We start from the raw sequence: 26,135 nt of genomic DNA on the forward strand, positions 1-26,135 counted from the left end.
TTTTTTTTTTTTTTTTGCTTTTCACTAGGAAATAATTAAATCCTTGTCATAGGCACTTTTAACCTGTAATAAGGTAATGAAACAAACAAATGAGAATTACTGAGATGAATTTAAAAAGAATATATTCACTGAAAAGTATACTGGGTGGGTAAATTTACGACTCCCACTCCTACTCATACAAACTCTTTAAAACCCAGGGAAAATTTCCAGGGGGCTGGACCAAGGTGTACCTGGTGTGTATATATATACATACACCAAGGTAGATTTGGAGACAAGTAAAAAAGATCTACTAGACACTGCAATTTGTAAAGGCCAGCCTAAGCATCAAGTACAAACCCAGAGGGAGCATTTCAAGCGCAAGGTGGTGAAATGCAGTCATCGCTGCATAGGACCTCTCCAGCAGAGCACGGAGGGGGGTGAGAGGGGAGAGGACAGTGGAATATAGCCAACTCTTTCCCCAGATGTTTGGACTGTCTGTGGAGGACCCAGGGTAAAGAGGTGGGATTACTGCTCAATTGAGACCCTGCAAAAAGCTCTGGAACAATTTAGAGAGAGGAAAGAGGAGATTGGGTCATCAAGTAGATAGGGTCAGAGAACAGAAAAGGCATCCCCTGACCACCTAGGATCCAGGCTGCCTGTGACGGCACATAACACCCATGACAATCCCCAATACTTGAGGTTTGCTGCTTGCCATGTTAACATGGGTCATGTCTCAGTCGTGTTGTTTCCAACTCTCAGGAAGAACAAATATATACATGGAAACACAAGGTGCAACTCGCGGCAGAGGCAGCAGCTCTATGAAAACCTTAACTGAATGTATGTCCTGGTTTATAAAGATCTTAAAGAAGATTTTAAACACTTTATTTATTGTATGTGTGTTTACATTCACAGCACAGGCGTGGGAAGAGGACAAGTCATGGAGTAGGTCCTTCCTCTACTACGCAGGTTTGGGGCTGAACCCAGACCATCAGTCTTGCAGCAAACGCCTGTAACTGCCATGTCACTGGCCCAAGATCTTATTTTAATCTATAAACTCAACTCCGTACTACCAAGAAAGAGTTACATTTGCCTTTTAAGTTCCCACAGACCAAACGACAAAATAGAATCTGCATTTAGAAATGGACCTGCTACCAATACCAATACACGTTTATTGGAATTTGGAATGTAAACAGATGTTTCAAACAAACAATCTAACCTTATAAAAATGTATGGCATTATTAAATAGTTACTGAAGAAACCCTAAGTGTGATGTGGTGGATATCTCAAGCATGTTAGTTCCCCAGTGCTGAGGTGTGGCTGCAGCCAAGGAGGGGACTAGCTGGCAAACCATGTCAGTGACCAATCCCACAAATGAAATCAGCCCTATTAAAAAAAAAAAAAAAAAAAAAACCACAAAATTTAGCTTTTGCTAACATGAAGCTTAGCACAGTGGATCTATAAAGCTTTGACACTTGCTCCACTTCCTCCCACAAGCCATGGCCATCCCTCTCCAGCCAGCTGCAGGAGTCACAGGACAGCCTTACCCACAGCCAGCACCTGCATGCAAGAGACTTCTTCACCATCACATTCATGTCTGACCTATCAGAGTTACAAATGCCCATCCTGACTGCAGCCAGACCTGCTTGTCACAGGGTTAGGAGAAGGAAGATGGTGGTAGGCCTTTTTGCATCCATGAGGTCTTTCCTGAATAAATCCTAATAGAACGTTTTCCTCCCTCTTTGACCTGCCTGAAGACTAACTGTAGCTATGGCTGTGACAAAAATAGCCTTTGTTTTAAAGTGGAGCATTGAAGTAGTGCCCTCACAAAGATGTACTGAGAAACGATGAGGTTTTCCTTAAAAGGCCAGGGGGAAAAAAAGCTAAAAAGAAAAAAAAAAAAAAAGGCAACAAGATTCAATAGTTAGGCAAATCAATAAAGGTGAGCCCCAAGTTATGCACACAGCATGGAACATCTAATGAACCTGGGACCTGGTCATGGCATCTCAAGATTTATAGTGCCATCTTCTGACACCAAAGAGGATGTGGCGAGAGCAATGGCAGTTTGCTTCCAAATGAATATACTTAGATGCAAACTGCAGGAATGAGGTACATTTCCTGGAGAGCTCATGTCATAAAAAAATACATAACACATGAATTTGTAAAAGAGCTTAAAAAAAATACTGTCACTGTTGTAATCCTTTTTTTTTTAAATGAGGCTGGTGTGTCAGAATAGTCTGCTGACTTTTGCTAAAACTTGAGCCTGAATTCTCACAGAAAATCAGACCACAATGGAATAGATAGGAAGTCAGATATTCAGAGCTTGTTGACTGAACGGGTTAATTCAACAGTGGTATCCTGTTAAACGCAGGTATGTGTACAACAACTCCGAGCTTCTCATCTCCCATGCATTCCAAAGGGAGAGTCCCCTCAGATCCTGAACTATGCGCTCTGCCACACTGCACAGCGCAGCTCCCTGTAGACTAGTACTGGGGAGTTTCTTGCTTTTGACAGACTTTAGGTCTTTACTCTTCTTTGCCTTTAGAAGGAATGATTAGAATTTCTTTTTATCACACTGTAGTTTCCTTCAAGTTTTTGTTTGGTTGGTTGGTTTTATTGGCAAGCATCAGTGCCGCATTACCGTCGATTCCCCAGGCTTCATCGTGCTGCGGTGAGACCACTGGAAAGCACGGTGTTCTCAGCACAAGGCTGGGACTGCTCCTTCACCACTGGGTCTGCAAGAAAGCACAGGTTCCCCACATCAGCACCAGCACCGAGGCTACAGAGAGAAAGCCATGGCCAACCTGCCTGCCTTCTTCTACATGCACATTTATGTGGGACTCAGGTCACACAAAAACCAGGCATTAAGGCAGGATCAGGAAAGAATTCCTTATTTTTTTCTCCCTCAAAGCAGGGTCTAGAACCCACAGGTCATAGATCACATGCTACATAATCAGTCTACCACTAAGTCACTGTCTCAGCTCTACTGAACACTGGGTTTCGGGATGAAGTTTGACAAGGAGCTCAGACTATCCTTGAACTCTTACTTTTCTTCACCCTGATCCTCCTGCTCAGTCAGGGTGGCTTCATGCTCACTGGGGAATTTTCTAGGTGATTCTTCTACTTCCTTAGAATATAGACCCAGCCGGGCAGTGGTGGCGCATGCCTTTAATCCCAGCACTTGGGAGGCAGAGGCAGAGGCAGGTGGATTTCTGAGTTCGAGGCCAGCCTGGTCTACAGAGTGAGCTCCAGGACAGCCATGGCTACACAGAGAAACCCTGTCTTGAAAAACCAAAAAGAATATAGACCCAATGGCTGAAAAGCACAGAAACCCTAACTTAACACTGTTCAAATTTATACCAATTTCTTCTTTGAGTTCCAATATCATACTCAGCCCCTAAAGCACATACAATGATAAGCATGTTATGAAAAGTTGAATAAAAGAACCAGTGGCAGAGTAGTGACTTTAAGGAGAAGCAGTGAAATATACAGATTTAGATAATAACCAAATAATGAATTATGTGAAACATTCATTAGGTTGTTTTCGTTATTATTTCTGAGACAGAATCTCACTGTATACCTTGGATGGCCTCAAATGTGCAATCCTTACGCATACGCACGTCCATGAGTTTACACTAGTATTGCTTTCTATTTTATTGGTTTGTTTTTTTTTTTTTTGAGTCAGGGTTTCTGTATGTAGCCCTGGCTAGCTATACAGGAACTCACTCTGTAGTCTAGACTGGACTTGAACTCAGGGATTTACCTGCCTCTGCCTTCCAAGGCCTGGAATTCTTGAGGTATTCATCAGCACACCTGGCTTTAAAAAAAACAAAACAAAACCTAAAAAACCCTAGAGTCTTACTATGCATTCCTGGCTGGTCTCAAATAGATCTGACTAGCTTCTAAGCGGCTGATTCAAAGCAGACAACTGAATGTCACCTAAGGTACAGAAGGCTCAAAGAGAAGATCCTTTACATATTTGTTACCTTAAACTTCTGCTGTAAGTTTGACACCATAGCAATATATTCTTCCTATTAGTTAATATTATTAGGAATTACACTCCAGAGGTAAAAAGAACACATAGTGGCCAAACAACACTCCAAACCCTTACAGGCCAGAGTTCATCTTGATTGAGAGTGAACTAAGAGTCACGTTACTACCAAGCTTCAGCCTTTTTCAGCCTCTCCCGGGAATAGACTAAGCTACCTCTTTAACACATGATAAAATGTATGTCAAGTTTCAATGCGGAGATCTAGTACACTCAAACCATAAGCAGGTACAGAAGGAGCACACATGATCTGTGGGAGATGTTAGAGGGCAGAGTCCAACTGGCACACCCTATCTGTTCCCTCACCTCAGAGCCCTCTTATCCATGCATTGCTTCCTTTAGAAACACAATAGGGTGATCTAATGTACTTTTAACTTTTTTAAACACGAAGAAAAAAAATTCTTAGATACCTTCAGTCTACAAAATCAGGGTAACGGAGTGGGGTATACAGCCTGGCCTCAGAGGTACTACTACCAGTTAATAAGCAAACACCTTTGGGAAAGAACTAAGAAAAATCATCTATAAAGTGGCCTCAATGACCTAGAATAAATAAAATCTGAAGCCAAGTATCTAGCATTTCGACTGACCTTGAAGTTAAAGGGTGACAGTTTTGTCTTTTAATAACTCACAGGGCTAGAGAGAATAACTTACAGTGGTTAAGAACACCGACTGTTCTTCCAGAGGTCCTAAGTTCAATTCTTAGCAAGCTCATGGCTTACAACCATCTTTGACACCCTCTTCTGGTGTGTATGAAGATAGCTACAATGTACTCTTATATACATAAAATAAATAATACTTTAAAAAAAAAATCAAAAAGCTCACAGAAGTATGGGTGCTCCATGGCCTCCTTGGCGGTCAGTCTCTGTTGATGGTCGTACCGCAGCAGCTTGTCAAGAAGATCTAGGGCCTCGGGGCTGACAAGATGCCTGTTCTCACTATGGATAAAGTTTTCCCAGCGCTTCCGTGAATGTCTAAGAAAAACAGTGAGTCATTATATTCTGAGACTAAACAATATGAAAAATTCTCCTCTACTAGACCCAACAACAACGACCCCTTAGAATAGTACACTGTGTAGCAGCTGAAGCTTGTTCTTACTGGTACCCACTTCATATAGGCCAGCACCTCGACAACCTGTCACGCAGTTGTAACCATGGTGTACTGACACAAACCAGCTCAAGCATTAGATAAGCAAAATCTGTTTAAAACTTCTACATCTGAGTAAGAACTAGTTCAATCTTTCTGGATTATTCTTTTGGTCCACTCTTTTCACCAACTGTGTTGGTGATTAAGCAATGATGGGTAGGTAAACAGATTTAGAGTTGGCTTTAGAAACAATGTGTGAAGACCACCAGCCAAACATTTCCTTTTAGCATACTGCACTGAAGCTGGGCATGGCGATGCACATTGATAATCCTAGCACGCAGGTTGAGGCTAGCCAGGGCTATGCAGCAAGACTTTGTCGAACAAATGAACAAACAAACAAACAAACCAACCTCTAAAACATACAAATCTACACTGTACCGGAAAATTTAGTATGCCTTAATATTTACTGTAAAACTTACTTCAGAAAATAAGCTATTCACTTCTTATTTAAAGAAACATAGTTTTCCAGGATATGTCATCAAAATAAGTCTATTTAGGGATGGGGAGATGGCTTAGTGGTTAAGAGTACCAGCTGCTGTTCCAGAGGTTCTGACTTCAACTTCTGACAACCACATGGTGGCTCTTAACCATCTCTAACTCCATTTATAGAGGACCCCTATTCTGGCTCTGCAGACACCAATACATACATAGTACATATACATTCATGCAGAAAGAGTAGTTTACAAAATTAAGCACATGCTTTAACCAAATAAACATTTCCCCCCTATAGCATTATGATTTTGTCTTCCATTTGCTTCTATAGGATCTCATGATTGCCAGGCTGGGTTCAAACTCAATGATCCTCCTGCCTAAGTGTCCCTGGTGTTGTGATTAGACATCCATGTGCACATTAAGCAGGAGTCCTAGCACTTAGGAAGCTAAAGCAGGTAGATCTCTGTGAATTGAAGACCAAAGCTCTGGTCTACATAGCAAGTAAGACCTTGTTTCAATCAACCAACCAACCAACCAACCAACCAACCAACCAAGCAACCAACCAACATCAATATTGGTGTTAGAGCAAGGTGCACCCTTCTTTCATCCCTACCCCGACTGCCTCCTCTTTTTTACTTACTGTCCCAGGATGTCATTGAAGTGTGGGTCTAGGTCTATGTGGTACTTCTTCAGGTACCCATATAGTTCATCTGTCCCCAGAACCTTGGCAATTCGAACAAGCTGAAACACAAAACAAACTGACCAAACCACCAAGCACAGAGCTAGCTTCCCATGAGCCTTAGAGAATACTGAGCCAGACCTGGGAGTCAGGACATTCCATGTCACTCAGATCTCTAGGAACTGAGACCTGAGTCTAGGATAAACAAAAAGACTTAAGGACACAAGTCTCACGTGAATCCAAGTTTCTAAACTGCTTTTAAAGGGTTAACATAATTTAAATACTAATATCTTTGGGGACACTGTGATCTAATATCTAGAATCTGTTTTTTTTTCTTTCTCAAGACAGGGTTTCTCTGTATAGCCCTGGCTGTCCAGGAACTCACTCTGTAGACCAGACTGGCCTCGAACTCAGAAATCCACCTGCCTCTGCCTCCCAAATGCTGGGATTAAAGGCGTGCGCCACCACTGCCCTGCTCTAGAATCTGATTTTGTTAGACAAAGTGGTACCGTGGGTTGTCATAGGGATAGGTTATCAAATTTACTCTTAAACAAAACATTACATACCTGTATTTTACACTGGCAGAAATTTTTATAATTAATGCTAATTGAAGTTGTAATTTTACATTGATATACAATTTATAGAATGATACAGATTTAAGGTTTTCATTGATGTAAATTTCTTATATTGATATAAGATTTAAAATTAATAGTTACTCTCAATAGGCTTTGTGCCTGTATTACTTTCCTAAGAATACTAGCTTGTAGGGCTGGAGAGATGGCTCAGTGGTTAAGAGCACTGACTGTTCTTCCAGAGGTCCTAGGTTCAATTCCCAGCAACCATATGATGGCTCACAACCATCTGTAATGGGGTCCAATGTACTCTTCTAGTGTGTCTAAATACAGCTACAGTGTACTCATATAAATAAATAAATCTTAAAAAAAAAAAAAAAAAAGAAAAAAGAATTCAAAGTTTAGATCCAGTCCTTCTAATAACTGCCCTTACAAACTGTTTAGGATGGTTAAGTAATACAAGGGCCAGATTATATTACACTCTGATTTAATTATAATAAAGTGTTTTTAACTTAACTTACTCAAATAGAAATAAGAATAGTTAAAGGTATAACAGTCTGTATATACTTTAGTCTTCAGAGGTGACAGAAGCCCACAGAATATGACATTTAAGGCCATTTCATTATTAAAGATCATATGACTGGAAAGAAGTCTGCTTGTGACTATACCCCTTTCTTGGTTCAAAGAAAAAAAAAACATCAATAGAACTGCTCGCCGGACAGTGATGGCGCATGCCTTTAACCCAGCACTTGGGAGGCAGAGACAGGTGGATTTTTGAGTTTGAAGCCAGCCCAAGGCTACACAGAGAAACCCTGTTTCGGAAAAAAAAAAAAAAGAATTGTTCTAGTCATGGCGAGATAACCACTAGGCAAAAATTGCCTCAATTCATCTACAGACAAAAATATTGCCCAGGAAAAGGTCACACTATGTGAAATAGTCAACTGAGATAGCTCTGCCAAAACAGGGTAAGCAATCCTTCAAAATTCTACTTTATAAAAGTCTGTCAGATGATCATGGGCCAGAAGGCTAAAGACTGATGTTCCAATATTTTGAGGAATTAGAGACTGTCCAGGCAGTCAGTGTCTCTACAAAATGGTTAAGTTTGGAAGCTATGTTTTGTGCTTCCAATATTTTCAGGTAATATTTAAGTCATTATCAGATTTCTGATGAGGTTGAAGACTAGTTATAGTTTCATAGCCAACTCAATCTGTTTAACATTAAGAAAGATGATATAGATTTGAGAGGATGATTTTCAGATGGTATACAGGCTAAAAACAGGACATACTTCAGATATAAAATTGTAAGACTTTTAAGTTAGGATAGATAGTAGAGTGCTTTATCTAAATTGACAATGATAGACTGGGTATTAAGTATATCTTATACTTTATAAATTGCATAATTGTAATAGTTGTGCTCAATTTATATCTGAGGGAAAAAAAGAGCCTTTTAATTGGACAAAAAGGGGGAAATGTTGTGGGTTGCCCTGGTGCTGTTTGTATTCTGATATTAATTCTTCTTAAGAGGGGCTGCCCCAAGGAGGAGTGGATCATGTACTCAGGTGATTTCACGTGAACTTTCTCCCCATTTTAACTGGTCAAAGAAAGGCTAGAGCCTGTGACTGTGCAGTGGAAGGGAAAGGTGGGGCTGGAGGTTTTAGAGAGGGGGAAGAGGAGAAAAACGGAGGAGGTGGTGGTGGAATATGGAGCCGTACCATATGGCCTGGAGAAGCCACAAGTAGCAAGAACTCTCACAGATAGGGAATAGAGTAGTGTAGTGGTTAAATCTGCCCAATCTAGGCGTGTAGCTTGTAAATACCGTAAACTGAGTTGTGTGGTTTTTGCTCAGGCTTATTGGGGTTGGAGATTTACTGCAACAAAGTGGTACCTTATTTCTTAGACCCATCTTGAAGGTTCAGCACAGACAGCAAATGTCTACATGCTTTAGAATCTTGTACCACAGACATAATTCTGAACAACTCATTAGCTTACATGGTAGCCCATATATAGTGAGTGACATTCATGGCTCATATGCTACATCTCTAGCATCTGTGACATAACAGTGACCAAATCTGCTCACCTGGTCATAGTTGTCCTGCCCATGGAAGAATGGCTCCTTTCGGAATATCATGCTCGCTAACATACAGCCCAAGCTCCACATATCCAAGCTGTAATCATACATCTGAAGGCAGTAAGGATGGCTGATTAGTCAAGGATGGTTAGAAACCCTTTGTACTCATCTGACTACTGAAGATCAGTCCTTATTTCTGAGGCACTAGGGCCTTATACACATCAGGCAAACTCCATTCTCAGCTTTTCTGCAGTTATTTTATAACTAAAAGTCACTCTTCCCTTAAAAAAGGGGAGACAGGGGCAGCAAGAGGCTCAGCTGGTACACTAAGTGTCCAAGGCTGCCACCCTCAACAACCTAATCCTTATGCCAAGAACCAACATGGTGGAGAGAACAATCTCCTTCTGCAAGCTGGCATCTAACCCTCACATGTGGGCTGTGGCACAAGTAAGCTTATATACACATAATGAAAAAAAAATTAATGTAGCTGAGAAAAAGCTTTATAGAGTAGAATAATAACTGGGTTTTGTATGTATCCAAATCAACTACATAGCAAACCAGGAAAATCCCTAAGAAAAAATAAAAGTAGCACAGAGCAGCTTCACTGACACGTTCACCTGATAGTCCACAAGGAGCTCTGGTCCCTTGAAGTACCTCGAGGCCACTCGAACATTGTACTCCTGAGCAGGATGATAGAACTCTGCTAGACCCCAATCAATCAGTCGGAGCTATGAAAAAGACAAGACAAAACAGACCATGAAAGATGCACTTGGAGGTGCCCATGCCTGTGGCAAGGCTACAGCACATATCTACAACAGGTATCTGACCACAGACAGTGTACCCATGGAAGACTACGTACACTTCAGAAACAGCAGATGAAATCATTTCTGAGCACAGTACTTGGAATGTTCCGAGTTTTCCCCTCTAAGTTAACCTGGTCTTTTACTTTCTCCAGATTATCACAGCTCTTAACATGAGCTCTAGGCCTTACATAGAAACATACTTCCCCTTCCTTCACAGCTCCTAACATGAGCTCCAGGCAATTCTGAACGACATGCATGGCCCCCTCCAAGCAGAAGCATTGCATACTGCTCTAACTGGTTATTAAGCTAATACTGGCTGTGACAGCCAGAGTTGGAGGGACCCAAGTGTACTTCCTAGGGCTAACTTGGAATAATCATGAAGAAGTGAAGTAGAAACCACTGTTGTAGTTTCTTCCTAAGGCCCTTTGAACACTAGAACTAAAATAAAACCAGTGACCAGTCATGGTCACCATGTACTTTACCGGGAGGAACTAATTCAGGAGACTATAGAAGTCACAGTGATGCAGTCTACGAAAGGAATCAGCATGGTCTACAGCCAGCACAGACACTGCAGTATCTACAGATACTGCAATGCTATTGGACAATGTTTACGTCTTCCCTAAGTCTTCAACAAAAGTTTGGTGCTGCCTGGCTGGATTGGTACCTTTTTTTGTTGGTGATCTATCATGACATTGTGAGGTTTCACATCCCTGTGCATGATTCCCTTGCTGTGGCAGTAATCCAGAGCCTAGTAGGTAAGAAAGCACAGAGAAAAGTAAGCAAACCCCTTACAGACCCAATACAAACAGTCTTAGTATTTATGATACTTTAACTTGAATAGTCTCAAAAAGGACAGCTTACTGCCTTTAAGAGAAAAAAATTCTCTGTGGACACTTCAGCTGGCTATCAAATGGTCATGCTGAAGGTTGCTTTAAAGAGGGGGGAATGAGAACCAGAGTGTGGGACTTGAAGAATAACATCCTAATATATCTTTTAACAAGGCAGACTTAAGCACATGAGTTTTCTAGATTAAGAAGCATTTACATTTTACTTAAATATAAAATCTGAGCCACTTAGCTTTTTTTTTTTTAAGATTTTATTTATTAATTATATGTATACAATGTAGCTGTCTTCAGACTCTCCAGAAGAGAAAGCTAGATCTCTTGTTATGGATGGTTGTGAGCCATCATGTGGTTGCTGAGATCTGAACTCAGGACCTTTGGAAGAGCAGTCAATGCTCTTAATCACTGAGCCATCTTTCCAGCCCGCCACTTAGCTTTTAAGAACCAACATTACGCCGGGTGGTGGTGGCGCACGCCTTTAATCTCAGCACTTAGGAGGCAGAGACAGACAGATTTCTGAGTTTGAGGCCAGCCTGGTCTACAAAGTGAGTTCCAGGCCAGCTAGGACTACACAGAGAAACCCTGTCTCAAAAAACCAAAAAGAACCAACATTACAATTCTGAGAGAAAATTATTTCCTGTAATAGAATCAATAACAGGCTTTTATGTGTTGAAAGCCTGTGATCTTTAGTAAGTTGAAAACCCCGTAACCATTGCTACCCCACTTTAGAACTCTCAGGACCTAATTCCCACACCAAGTGACTTCTAGCCACTGCTGGATCTGCTATCTGATTTAGATTTTTTTTTCCTGCTAGACATTCCTAACAACATGGTCCTTTGTCTCCTTTCTTTCAGTGTGTATGTGAGATTGAATAAATTTATGAACTTATTAGTTTGTTGCACTAGAGTTATTTCTACTTTTGGCCATTGAGAACATGCTGCAATGAATAATCACGTGGAAGTCTTTTGGGGAGATATGTATCCATTTATCTTGGGTAGATTTTTAGGAGAAGTTCCTTGCTGTATAAGAACTTTACACTTTCCAAGGAACTACCTGTTTTCTCAAGTCCAACACATGATGGCTCCAGTTTTTTACACACTGGCCAACACCAGTCACATCCTTTTTTAAATAACAGCTATTCAGAAGGGTTGAAGTAGTATCTTCATGTGTTTCTGATTCATATTTCCTTATTAGTGATGAAACAAATTATTTGCCATGTGTTTATTGGTTAGTCTATTATGTTGCCTTTGAAGAAATGTTGATTTACGTCTTTTATCTTTAAATTTGTATTAATATGCCCTTTTCCTTTTTAATGTTACACAGCTCAATCAGGTTACTCTCTATTCTTTCTGTACCCAGCCTGGCCTCAGAGTCAATATTCTCCTGGCTCAGGACCCCTGAGTGTTGGGATTACAGGCATGTTCATCAAATGCAGCTTTTACACACACACACACACACACACACACACACACACACACACACACACACACACACACACACGAACACCTTTGTGACCCTCAAAGTTAGAACCTTTGCTTAAAAAGCACTGGAAAGCTTCAAGCGGCCAGAACGTTCTTCATGTGGGGGCTTATCCTGATTAAAGACTATCAGCAGAATACCTGACACCTGTCTACCAGTGTCAGTTGAGCCCCCTCCAGCTATAACCAGAAGTTACTCTAGATAACAAGTACACCCTGGCTGGGAAACGGCAACAGACTAAAAAGGACACCATCCTAGGCATCTTTATGCCACAGAGGATGATGGTCAGCATGCCAAAAATATGCTCCCCTGATCTATAGCAACAACAAAGTTTGATGCTTTTAGTCTGAATTTGAAGAATGGGCAATACAGAACCTGGGGACAAGGTGACAATCTCCATAGATAGAAATACAGGAGGGAAGTAGCCTAGGAGCACTTTCTGGACATCTGTATTTACTCTACCAGTCTTATATACCATTTCTGCAGCAAAGTTAACAATCTATAGTTTCAGCTTGTCACCAGCTATGCAAGGTCATAAGCACTTGTGCTTTACAATAGACTTAGGGAGACTGCAATGTGCTCTTGTGTCTTCTTTCAACTGGTATTTGTTTATCCAGAATTTTATAGTTCCTACCCAAATCCATCTCTGCAGTTGCCTTTGAAACTAGGGTCTATGAGGGCACACACCCCTAAATCTGAATCCAATCACATAAAGCCTGGGGGAGGGGTAGTCACTGAGCAGTCACCCATAGCCTTCAGCCTCAGTTTCTTCTACATTTTCAGCAAGGTTAAATATTTCCTGTTTTCTAAGAGAAAATGTTGATTTTTTCCATTTTACCTAGTCTTTGTCAAAGATCTAATTCAGACAATACCTGGGATATGAAAAACACATGATGGAACCAAGGACTGAGCCAAACAAAACAAAACAAAACAAAACAAAAATAAAACTGGCCAGACACACTGTGGGTTACTAACATGCCTGTACATTCCTTGATGGGTACTTCAGTTTTAATATCTGCTACAGCTTCTGCTCACAGACAAGATCTATTTTCAAGTGTCCATTGGGATTCTTTGCTTCATTAGCGGGATGAGATAATCACTGACATCACTGGACAATAGCATGGCCACCAGCACTGAGCACAGATGTGCTGGGTTTTGTCTTCATCTAGCTTGTGCTAGTTAAAAATCCAAGACTCAAAAACTGACTTAAATGAGCTCTTGTGAGAAGAGGACAGTGGTTCTCATATGCACGCATGGGGATTTCTGGGAAGACCTCTAAGAAAGAGGTCTTGATGTTCCTAGCATGGCAAACCTCTCCCCACTGCACACTTCCCAGGAAAGATGGGTCAGGTCAAGCAGTCTCTTCTTTCTAACAAACCTCAACAGACACTAGCGAATTCTAAGCCCAGCATTTTGCCTCACTCAAGAACAATTCTAAGGAAAACATTCATTTCAGGAAGCCAGATCTGCAAACTTCTCCTCCCCAAGTCCAGCCTTGCTTCAACCTGGTATTTCGTTTGAGCAATGTTTTTCAGTTCCCATACAAACCCTATCTTGGCAATTTTCTTAACTGAGGTTCACAAGCACTGAACTCAAGAGGTCTGCTTGCCTCTACCTCACAAGTGCTGGGGTTAAAGTTATGTGCCACCATGTTGGCCAATTCTGTATTTATGATGCACTTCTGGGGGTAGTTTGCAGATGTTATTAAGTTTTTAGTGATCCATTAACCTGAAAGGTACACAAGGCCAGTTCACAGTGCTTTACTACAGTGTTCACCAAGACAAATGAAAACATGCATCCATTAATTGATAATGCTTCAATTTTATAGAACTTGGTATTTGTAAGTCACTTAGAAGGTTCACCCATCACTTCTCCCTTGCTCAAACTATTTGTCAGTGCAAGTGAGGTGCAGATATTCTCATACATAAGTTTGAAGAAGAAAAAAAAGATGGCTACAAATGTCTGCCAATTATGTATACATTCCTCTTCCTGACTTTCCCATCAAGAAAGTAATAAGTGCCATGTGGTGGCAATTGGCTTTGTGGAGGTGGAGGCAGAGACAGGCAGATCTCTGAATTTGAGGATACCCTGGAACTTGGTCTACAGAGGGAGTTCCAGGAGAGAAACCCTGCCTTGGAAAACTAAAAAACCTATTGCACCCCTCACCCCCCCGAAAACCCAACCAACCAACAAACATTTTGTACCAACCAATTCAACAAATATATAGAAGTTGAGGGCCAACCTTGACAGGCTGCACACTGAGGTTCCCGTTCTCTTACTGTTACTCGGAAGACAGGACCTCAACTATTCCAACAACCCAGCCCACGTCACACAGGTGCATGAATGAGCCCAACCCAGACTATGTCATCTCAGTCAGGCAGACTTGACTCTAAAAAAGTCTTGGGCTGGAGAGATGGCTCAGCAGGTAAGAGCACTGACTGCTCTACAGTATACTTACATATAACAATAAATAAATCTTAAAAAAAAAGTCTAAGTCTGAGGTCACTTGTCATAGAGAAAATTAGGATTAATTAACTGGCAAAGGGGCTGGTGAGCAGTGGGTAAGAGCACCAACTGCTCTTCTGGCTCCTGAGTTCAAATCCCAGGAACCACATGGTGGCTCACAACCACCCGTAATGAAATCTGATGCCCTCTTCTAGTGCATCTGAAGACAGCTACAGTGTACTCATTTATAATGATAAATAAATCTTTGGGCCTGGGTGAGCAGGGCTGACCAGAGCGAGCAGAGGCCCTAAAGTTAATTCCCAACAACCAGGTGAAGGCCCACAACTATCTGTACAGCTATACTGTGTACTCATATACATAAAATAAATAAATAAATCTTTAAAACACTGAAAAAAAATTAACCGGCAAAGAAAAAACTCCAACTGGCAACAAGAGCCATATGCAAGGAGTTGTGAACTTTGTATAATAGCCCTGCACTTCTTGTTTGGCCAATCTCCCAAATTTTATTGAAAATCTGTGAGGTCTCACAACAGGATTCTCATCAGAACTTAACTCTCACTAAGTTCTCTATTAAGAAATATTCTGCTTGAATTCTCTTAAAATCTTCTCAAAATACAAGCCTGAGGGGGGAAAAAAGCACCATTAACAAATATCACTTACTTTAAGTAGTTCATACATATAAAACCGGATATCAAAGTCGGTCAGGATCTGGTAGAGTTGCTGAAACAGATTTCAGAAAGCAGAAAGTTAATTTAGTCTGACCGTATTCGGATATTCTAAACACTAGCCTTCCCCTGAAAACTTAGTGCTTAAGGTATGGACACCCAAGAGTTCACTGCCTGCCCTGGAATGGCAAAGATGAGGAGTCCAACATTTCTACCTTCAATAGGGAGAGGGGAAAGGAAGGCGTTCTGGGAGAGGATACACTTCAGTGAAGTGGTCCACAATTTCAATAACCACGGCCACACTGCTGTGAGGTCCAAATTGTTGCACCGTGCACATATTCAACTGCACAGCAAGCTGAGCCCACCCCACACAGCCCACCTGGACAACTACTCCAGGGCATTGGAGTAGTGGCAGGGGAATAAAACATTTTGTAAAAGAAACAAGAAAAGTGAGACATTTGGAGATGGCAAGAGACTTTCCAAAAATCTATGCTCTGTTCTCTACCAAACAATTCCAAGCTGAAAAAAAGGATTTCATAGGCAATACTTGATTTTTTAAAAAAAGATTATAAAATAGGGCATTTAAAAAATAAAGACAGCAGTGTCAAACATGAATACAAGGTAACATAGAAACTTTCATTACTGAATCCAGAGATTCACCTCATGGGAGTTTGAAATAAACTTCTTAGAGAAGAGTACTGGGATCATTAAAGTACCCCAAGCCCAGTCAGATACTATGTATCACCTTTGATAATCAATTCGAAGTTTAAGTCTCCTTTCCTGTCAATCTGGGTAGCACTTTCAAAAATAAAAGCAGTTAGAATGGCTTTAACCTTTTACTCTATTAGAAAAAAGATTCACACATCATATTCCCTTCAATGAGTATGTAATGGATATACAATGCAATTCTATAAAAAGGAAAATAAGACTGCTTATTGGCAAAAATTACAATGAAACTAATAAAAAGTGTTTTCCAAGGACAGGTGTGGAAGAAAAGGCCACCCCAACCCCTTTGGCCTTTAGGGAAGAATTAACTAGCCCATCCAGCTCAGTAGGACTACGTAGCGCTATGGGCCTCAAACACCAGCTGGCTCAGGCTCACAAGCGGCTGTGTTGCTAGGGGCTCGATCCTTGAGAGTTGAGCTGTTCTCGAGCATACTAATTCACCATTTCTACCAGGAACTTTCAGCTTCCTAATGACCAAACCCTGTCTTCCCAGCCTTGTGCTTCAAAGCAGGTTTCTTATCTACTACTTGGTCATGACTTGCAACCAGGATGTACAGGTTACAGATCTAAGCTTTAGATACCAACTTGGGTGAGACAGATCAATTGTACAGGCTGTGCTACACATTGAATCATGAGGTCAATAAACAGCCCAGAAAAGACCAAATTCACAAACTCTCAGAGCTCTAGGATTTTTATTTCCAGAAAAGCAATGGGTTATTTATTTGAACCTTTAATCTATAAAAGGGGTTTCTTCTCATATCATTCATAATATAAAGAGCCTATGGTATAAAAAAATGTCCTTGGGCTGTCAACAAAGTAGTATTTCTGACTAGTATTCAAACCAGTACCGATTTTACTGAATATGAAAAACATTACCTACACAACAGTGCTTGGCTTTATTTCATTACAAAGCCCTGAATGGCTAGCCACCACTCACTGTGACCTCCTCCTTCCCCAGGAGCTCTTGGTGGGAGAAGTCTAAGCTCCATCTGGGCCAGGTAACTGCCTGGGCTTCTAGTTAAGGCTTCTCCAGGGCAATCTGGCTTCCTTTAATGGTTGCTGCTATAGTCCCCACTGCGGGCTCCAGGAACCACCTTCTCTGAAGACATCAACAAGAATCTGCCCTCCATTGTCCCTTTCCAGAGCTTCTCTCCCAAACCATCCTATCAGCTTTCTACAGAGAATCAGGAGTCTCCCTTCTTTGAATCCTAGGCCATGCCATGATCTCCCTCTGAGGCAGTGGTTCCCAACCTTCCCGGTTAGTGCTGCAGCCCTTTTCAGTTCCTTATGTTGTGATGACCCCAACCATCAAATTACTTTGTTGCTACTTCGTAACTGTACTTATGCTGCTGCTATAAATCATCATGTAAATATCTGATATGTAACACCCAAATGAGTTGCAACACACAGGTTCAGAACCACTGCTCTAAGGTGTTAACAGTACAGGGAGATTCTCAGTGGCCCTAGAATCAGCATGAGGTACTGGTAGCAATCTGGAGTTCTAGAAGTAAAGCATCACTGCTGTGAACATTAGTCTTCTGCCTCACGGTCACATTGCCTGAGTGTCTGGCTATGCACATATGAGGAGGGACACGGGTGCCCTCGGCTCATAGTGGGCACTGCCCTGGTGATTAAGGATCTCTGAACTCTCCCCACTTTCCCAAATATGTGATGGCTCCACTGCACAGCTGTAACCTACACCCATTTTCTCTACCAAGCCCTCAAGCCAAGTCCTCATACAGCAGGACATACAGCAGGTCTAGATCCTCCACATTTGCTTTTATAGTGCTTGCCAGTCAGTGGAACAAAACAGAACCTATCTTCCAAGAACTAACAGAGTCCACAGGAAATTAGAATGAAGAACTTTGTAAGAACCATACTTCCCCTCCAGCTATGTGGAGAATATTATTAACCAAGCAACTGCAGAATGCTGGCAGGAAGTAAACAGTTTGCATATTTGCATAAGAGACTTACCCTAAGATCCCTAGGATCCATATGGACAAAAGGACTGACTCCTGCAAGTCCAGTTTCCACACACACATTATGACAAATGTATATGCAAACATGAATACTAAATGTAATAAAGTGAAAGTAGTAAAGAAAAAACCTCTTTCCCATTCCAATTTAGCTGCAAATCCTCAGCCATACTCATGCTTCCTTTAAATCAGTTCTACTACAGGGACAATCTAAGAAGCCTGGTTGAATATATCTTGGCCTTTTAAAATAAACTCTACGTCTGAACAAGAGAATGGAAGACACTGCAATTTGATAACCAGGCCTGAGGTCTCCTATACAAAGTCACAGACACCCAAGGAATGGCCACACTGGGCCTCACTTACTCCTATGCATGAATGCAGATAGTTGCAAGCCACCATGTGGTTGCTGGGAATTGAACTCAGGACCTCTGTAAGAGCAGACAGTGCTCTTAACCACTGAGCCATCTCTCCAGCCCTTACAACATTCTTACACACAGAAAACTGACATGTTTCAACTTGTTCTGAGACATGGTCTTCCTATGCAGCTCAAAGGGAGCTAGATCTTGCTATGTAGCCCAGGTTGGCCTTGAACTTAGAAGTCTTCCATCACAGTCTCCCAAGCACTCGGATTATAGGTATGTGCCACCATATCCAACTCTTAAGAACTTTCAAGTTGAGGGGTGTACATTGTTAAGTGGTCATTCTTAACTCTTAGAGATGACTCTGCCATTTAAAAACAAAGTTTTGTCTTTTTAAGGACTACTATGTTTCTTGTACCTGTTAACTTTGACATATAGGAAACAGCTAGTGGTTTTAAGGGAGGAACTAGTACCTCTACCATGAAATCAAACACCAGGGAAAAATGATTAAGGTTACAGAGAACTTATGACTGATTATGGTTAAAACATGACCCACATTAGAATCAGTGAACACCAACAGGTTCCAAAGAGCCAGCACTACATGGGCTGGGTATCTGAGGTACTTGGGACCCAAAGCATTTCTGTCAGGTAATTTTCAGTTTTTAGAATCTTTGCATCACCATAATGAAATATCTTGGTTCTTAGACCAAATCTAAACATAAAATTTATTCATGGTTTTGTTTTGGGGGTAGTTTTTATTTTATTTCATAGCCACAGACCACAAAGCTAAGTTCATACATTTTCTTTTGAGACAGGGTCTTACTATGCAGTTCTGGAGGGCATCAAACAATCTGTCTCTGCTTTCCACATGGTAAGATTAACAGCATGTACCACCACATCATTTAAATAGTAAAAAAAAAAAAACTTAAAAACTTTCATGATATGGTTCCCATTTTCTACTTTGTGGGATAATTTACTGTGAAACTCCACATTTGAGATTTTTAAACTAGGGATGCACAACCTGGATAGATTCTATTCTCTGGACACAAGTACAATCAAATTAGGAATCAACAAAGGTTTTTTGAAATGCCCAGTTGATCTTGAACCCATATAGCTTTTAAAGACATGGGGGACAATAGTTACTGAGAATAGTTACAGGATAGTAGATGGATTACAGTGTAAAGAACTAAATGTCTTGGATCCCGTGACTACAAAGTTTATGCTCAGGTTTCATTAACAACACATTCAGAAACCAAGTATGACAGTGTCCAACTAACTTCAAGATGACTCAGAAAAAAAAAAAAAAAAGAAGCTGAAAAAGAGTGTCTCAAGATGAGATGGAACAGCAAGACATGGAAACACTGACTGGCCCACCTGGGCAAAGGCTGATAGTGGCCACTGTGTGGAAAGTCTGGGAGAAAACCCATAGCCCACAAGTTCAAAATTTTATGTCTAATGTTAACAAACAAGAAGTCAGGAAGAGCCCGGCGGTGGTGGCGCACGCCTTTAATCCCAGCGCTTGGGAGGCAGAGGCAGGCGGATTTCTGAGTTTGAGGCCAGCCTGGTCTACGTGTTTATAGACAGCAGTGAGGAAAAACCACCCAAACTAACTTTACAGATGCAGTATTACCTAGATATCAAAATGAGACATCTCCATAACAAAAGAAAACTTATAGACCAAAGCTGATTGATTACCAGTGGTCCAATAAAAATCACTAAGCAAGCTGTGTACACTGCACTGTTGCTCTTTTGTTATACAGCACTGCTGATGGAACCCAGGGTCCTGTGCATGCTAGGGAAGTAAGTGCTAAGTGAACACCCATCACTGACCAACTACATAAGCCATGGCACTGACACATCACCCTGACATTCAGCCAGGACAAATACTCTCTGTATAGTACTTTAAAGCCAGTTATTAATACACTTCACAGTAAAAGGTAAATGTTGAAAAGGAAAACGAAACCTTCCCATTAAGGTACACACAGGACAAAATAAAAAATCCTTAAGGATACAGAGATGAACAGATTGCCAATTGGTGACCTGTCATCCTACCTAGAATACAAATCATCTAAGAGCCTTTTACCCTTCCAAAATACACATGCTACCTGAGAGTGTTCTTTTAGGCTGACCAAAATAGCATGGCTGTGTTCAAAGGGGATTTCTATCCCTGTGCTTCACCTGAAGGTCCTCTAAAGTTGCAGGCCTGGGAGGGATAGACTCCAGAACTGGAAGCCAAACAACAGCTGGAAGCCAGAAAGCATGTTCATGGACACTATAGACTTGAAAAGCTGCAAGTTCAGGCAAACAGTGAGAAGCCCACACAGCTTCAAACTAAGAAGCACAGAAAGGTCCAGAAATGGACAGACCCAGCTATGTCTGCGAGAGAGCAAACAGCAGGCTGAAAGAAGCAGCTTCGAGCTAGCACACCAACAGCACTAAAATCTGCATGAGACCCTAAAGCACTCAACTGGAGACCAATGAGACCCAACAGCCAAGGTATTCTCAAGACAGGGGGTGACTACCTCTGGGAGCATTACTCCAAAACAGTAGCGGCAACTATCAGACACAATGAAATTGTGAAGAAAAATAGATGAACAGCATGGGGAGAAGATGCAACCATCTCTGTGAGAAAACAGGTATTACATAAAGTATAAGAGAACAGAAGACTATTTTTAAAAACTCAGAGATTGAAATGGACTTCTAAAATACAGTCTAACATTTGAATTATATTCTAGACAGTGAGAACAAGAAGGGGGGGGGGAGATCAAAGAACACTGAAAATATGGAAAGCCCTGAGCTTTCAGGTGGAAAAGCTCAGCAAGAATCCAGAACAAAGGATGAAAGGCACCCACAGGAAGGCACATGTTTAAATGCGCAGAAGACTGGGAATGAAGAGAAATTCCTAAACACTTCCAGAAAAAGGAAAGAGAAATCTTTAGATCAAAGAGGAATGGCACCAGTGCTGACACTGGAACAAACTCTTCAAAATAGGAGAGATCAGTAATTCAACAAGAATTAGTGAAGACACGTGTGAGGAGGATAAAAGATGCTCTCAAATATGCAACTTTCAGAAATGACTGATTCCTAGGATTTCTTTAAAAGCACATCCTTCAAAGGGGTATTCTTTAATAGACTATCCATGTCTTCAGAACATCTCCTTTAAAGATTCAGATCCCAGAAACAGGCTTCACAGGACATTAGAATTTGTTAACTCCCCACAGAACCTGGGAGATACCACCTCTGAGATACACAAAATGCTGGTCACTGATTTTACCTGTAAAGGAGTTATAATAAAAACAAACACTTGTTACATACAGGAAAGGCATGAAATTTACTACTTCATTTTAAGTAAATGCATATTTTTAGTTTTCATCAGATAGCCTTAGAGAGATTAGCTAAGAAAATTACATGTGCAAATAAGGTTCTTTCATTTTACCTGCAACACAAATGCTGGACACCAGCATCTGACAAGGTGGCTTCACCTCTAGCCTCTCCCTCAACCATTTCACAAGTGTTAGATTCCTTGCCAGAGAATTGTAAATCACCCAATGTCCTCTCAGACCCTTGAAAATCAACATCACTACTTTGTTTTTATACTGTTTTCAAACTGTGTTCTAAAGGTTTTCTTTTCATTTGTCTTGACACCAGAAACCTGATTAGTAAGCTCCATGAATAAATACATTAAAACAAACCCGTGAACCAAGTTTAAAGCTGCACATGGCTGCCTATGTTATAACCCCAGTAGTCAGGAAACTGAGGCAGAAAGGCTATGATGAATTTCAGGCAAGCCTGGGACAGAGTGTCTCAAAAATCATTCAATGTTTAAAACATTCTCTTAAAAGAATGCTTCAGCTGAGCACAGTGGCATACTGAGTACATCTCAGTACTCTGTAGGCTGAGGCAGGAGGATCTCTGAGTTTAGCTGGTCAACAAAGCAAGTTCTTAGGATGGCCAGGGATATAGATCCAGGGATACAAAAACTATACATACAAGCCAACCAACCAACCAACCAACCCCTCAGTTTAAAATAGTATATCCTGATCACAGTAAGATAATATATGTATCCCAGATAAGGTGTTTTTGACAACAGTGACTCTCAGTAGGTTTTTGCTATCAATTGCTGTAGTGTATAAGAACATATTTAGTAGCTTCAACCAATGACTCCTTACACAGATCTTTCCACTTATCTTTTCCTTTCAGCAATGGCAGATGTCATGAAAATCAAAGTTAACACCTACTAAAACTGTGCTGTATAAAGCAAGTGTGTTCCGGATGAGGCATTCCATTTCATGTTACACAGAGAACCCACAGTGCAGTTAACTCCTTGAGGAAGCAAGTCAAAGGGCAATGAATAACTCCTCCAGATTCAAGAACCCCAACCAAGGCCTGCACTATTCGGGATCCAAGTTGTCATGTGACTCAGCAACACTATCCATGAGTGCTTTGATTCAGAGTTCAAATGGTACCCAAGCCACTCCCTCCTACCCCCATTAACCCCATGCCAGAAAGAAGCATACACACCTTAAAATCTGTATTATTGATATATTCAAATACCAAAGCTGGTGTCTTTGACTGAAAGAGAGAACAGTGATTTTTTTAGAAACTCAGACAGTGATAAATGCAGTTTGCAGGGCCCCACCCTCAATCCTCACAGATGAAAGGGGCTCTCCCATATCAGACATAGTCTAAGTTTTCTTGTTGTTTTTCTAGATTTGTTCTTTTGAGTCCATCACCAAAGAGATCAGAGGAGGGCACTGGAGTCCCTGGAGCTGGAGTATTAGGCAGCTGTGAGCAGACTGAAATGAGTACTGGGGTCTGAGCTCAGGTGCTCTGGAACAGCGTCAAGCACTCATATGTTGGGCAATCTCTCCAGCCCTAAAAAACCTTTTTCTTTTTTAAATTTAAATTTTGAAGTATTTTTGATGTCTAGATTGCTTCAAAATAAAATAAAAGAGAGAGCTGGGAAAGGGTAGGGTTATAGGTTGGCCTGAGGGTGAACACTGCTCAAGTTCAGTCATGCTCAGCAGGGACAGTGTATAGAATTTACTTCTGTGTGAGTGTGTAAAATTTTAAAAAGAAAGGTTACTCCCCAAATGACTCAGTAGCAGCCCTGAGCCCTGATCTTATTTTATTAAGATTTACTCTCATCAATATCCCAAATCTTCACCTACATCAAGAGCTGCACATGTTGATCACGGTTGAGCAAGCAAAATGCATCTGACAGTTTTTATAGGTTTTCAGAATCTGTTGTCGTTTTAGGCTCCTAAAAGATCATCTGGGCTCAGAGGTAGACAAGTGTAAGCAAACTTTTAAAAGTAGTCTAGGTAGAGAGATGGCTCAGTGGTTAAGGGCACTTGCTGTGAAAGCAAGAGGACCTGAGTCTAAATGTCCCACAACTATGCAATAACTGGGTATTGTAATCTCCAGTATGTGGACACAGTAAGATCCCAGAAACTCAATGGGTACTCAGCTTAACTGAAAAGACTTCTGGCTTCCAAACACATGCACTCCTATACACACATGCATAAACCACATAGCAGATAACACAAACTCTCAACAAAACCATGGTCTTTAATAAAACCAGTAAAATCTTCAGTTTAATACTTCCTTGTAGAAATCTAGAGCTTGAAATGTCAGGTTTACTTAGGCAAAATAAAATCATACTAACTAGCAGAAATAATGTTTCAAAACTGAAGAAAAGCAGGGGTTTTTAGGGTTATAGAAATAAAAACTCATCTCAAAAATCTTTACTGCTGAGAACTTTAGCTCAAGGTTCTCAGGGAGTGGGCCATAGCACATACAGTCCTTTACCTGGGCAATGCAGAGTTCTAGTAGCACCAAGAACAAATGATTCTAACATTTTCATAAGAATCTGACCTTTCTACAGACTCAGGTAAGCCTAATTCTCTCAAATTCAGGGGCTAACACTTCCCTTTCCATTTCCACCTACATCAATTTTAGAAGAATTATTTTAAATTATGTTTATGTATGTATATATATACACATACACATATATGTACATATATACATACATGTGTGTATATATATATGTATATATATGTTTTTTTGCAGGTGAGTCCACCTATCCACAGAAACCAAATGTCTAATCCCTCTGAGCTGGAGTTACAGGTGGCTCTTAGCTACCTGACATGAGTTCTGGGAATAAAATTCAGGATCTCTGGAAAATATTATGTCCTTTTAACCACTCTCAAGTCCTACTTCAACTTTTTGCTTAGGGCTTTTGAGATGGCTCAGCAGGTAAGATCATTGACTGCTCTTCCGAAGGTCCTGAGTTCAAATCCCAGCAACCACATGGTGGCTCACAACCACCCGTAATGAGATCTGACGCCCTCTTCTGGAGTGTCTGAAGACAGCTACAGTGTACTTACATATAATAATAAATAAATCTTAAAAAAAAAAAAGTCCTACTTTAACTTTTTGCTCAACTCATATATTATACAAACATGTTAACAAGTTACAAATATTAAGTCAGGTATCAGTGTCTTCAGTTAACTGAGATGAGGGAGGAAGGAGCAAGGGGGAGAAGAGAAAGTGGGGAGGGGGCCTTATAAACCACGTATTGACTCATATTTGTCTACTATGTGCAAGGCCCTTAGGTTTAGTCACTAGCACCATCTCTTGAAGTCTTAGTTTTGTGTGTCTCTGTGTGTGTGTGTGTGTGTGTGTGTGTATGTGTGTTTGAGATGGTGGGGAGAGGGGGAGAGAGAGAGAGAGAGAGGTGGGGGGGAGAGAGAGACAGGGAGAGAGGGAGACAGGGTGTCTAGCTCAGGTTGGCCTTAAGTTCCCTATATAGTTGACAATGACCTTGAATTTCTGCCCATCCATTTGGCTTCCATTTTCTGTGTGCTGGGATTATAGGCACACATAACCTTGACTAATTTATGCAGTTCTAGGGATCAAACTCTAAGGCCTACTTATGCTTTCAGACACTACCAACTCAGCTATACCCCTAAATTTACATTGTATATATATATATATATATACATACATACATATATGGTACGTGTGTGTTCTTTAAGTGAGCAATACCCATTTTTATCTCAAACACTAAGAATACAAACACACACACACACACACACATTGTGAATTCACATTCTCAAGTAGACAAACCCATCAACACTAACTAGTTAGGGGCTAGCCATCAAGCTGAACTAAGCAATATAGGATATATTATTTAATGACAATCAGTTACAAACTTGTATATAACTCCTTTTCAGGCTTGATTAGGTTCCAAAAGAAAATTATTTCTCATCGTATTTTACTATTGTGCAAGTAGGCAAATTACTTAATGTTTGTTTAAGTTTTTGTTTCCTGACAGTGTGATGTCAACAACAGCAGTATCAAGTCCCTAAATGATCACAGGATTAAATGGGGTGATGCAGCTAAGCACTCAGCATAGCACCTGGCCTATAGCATGCACTCACGCAGCATTAGAGTGTAAGGATGTCCTCAGCATACAGAAGCAAAGACCTGCTTCTTACTCTTGTAGACAACAGGGAGCTAATCAGACAGAGCAGGCGGACAGCAACAAGAGGACACAAATGGCAGGAAGGTGATCAAGGATCAAAGCCTAGGTAATCAAATACTGCCAAGTTTTTCCTTCGGGGAAGAAACAAAGGGAATAGCACCCTAGGATAGGTCAGAATTAATATTATTTTTGCTTTCTAAAATTTTTTTATTATTGTGTATATGTATGTACTTGTGAATATGTTGGCCCATGAGTCAGAGGATGGCTTTGTGGAACAGGCTCGCTCATTCTATCCTGACATGGTTTCTAGGGCTCAAACTCTAGTCATCAGACAAGTGCCTGTATCTACTGAGTCATCTTGTCCCAAATGAAGCATTTTAACAAAAGCATTTTAGTTGTAAAAATATGTAGAT

At 40.8% G+C, this 26,135-nt stretch overlaps 1 protein-coding gene and 1 long non-coding RNA gene across 3 annotated transcripts in view; one reads left to right on the forward strand and one right to left on the reverse strand.

The window, feature by feature from the left end:
* LOC116069940 overlaps positions 1 to 1,237 on the forward strand; it is an 18,445-nt gene extending 17,208 nt beyond the window's left edge. The window contains exon 3 of the long non-coding RNA XR_004110221.1: positions 892 to 1,237. This is a non-coding gene — a long non-coding RNA (uncharacterized LOC116069940). The remainder of the gene's footprint in view (positions 1 to 891) is intronic.
* Csnk2a2 (casein kinase 2 alpha 2) overlaps positions 1 to 26,135 on the reverse strand; it is a 41,716-nt gene that overhangs the window by 2,937 nt on the left and 12,644 nt on the right. The window contains exons 4-11 of one of the 2 annotated variants that reach the window (XM_031340971.1): positions 22,755 to 22,805; positions 15,168 to 15,227; positions 10,385 to 10,468; positions 9,535 to 9,645; positions 8,927 to 9,028; positions 6,240 to 6,340; positions 4,847 to 4,995; positions 2,618 to 2,711 (exon numbers count right to left, since the gene is read on the reverse strand). In XM_031340971.1, the coding sequence (XP_031196831.1) occupies positions 2,635 to 2,711; positions 4,847 to 4,995; positions 6,240 to 6,340; positions 8,927 to 9,028; positions 9,535 to 9,645; positions 10,385 to 10,468; positions 15,168 to 15,227; positions 22,755 to 22,805 (735 nt within the window). In that variant the 3' untranslated portion in view covers positions 2,618 to 2,634. Of the gene's footprint in view, positions 1 to 2,516; positions 2,712 to 4,846; positions 4,996 to 6,239; positions 6,341 to 8,926; positions 9,029 to 9,534; positions 9,646 to 10,384; positions 10,469 to 15,167; positions 15,228 to 22,754; positions 22,806 to 26,135 lie in introns of those variants that run through there. The other variant, XM_031340972.1, reaches the window with a different exon arrangement.

The sequence above is a fragment of the Mastomys coucha genome, unplaced genomic scaffold (genome assembly GCF_008632895.1).
Source record: "Mastomys coucha isolate ucsf_1 unplaced genomic scaffold, UCSF_Mcou_1 pScaffold22, whole genome shotgun sequence".
Taxonomy (NCBI): Eukaryota; Metazoa; Chordata; class Mammalia; order Rodentia; family Muridae; genus Mastomys; species Mastomys coucha.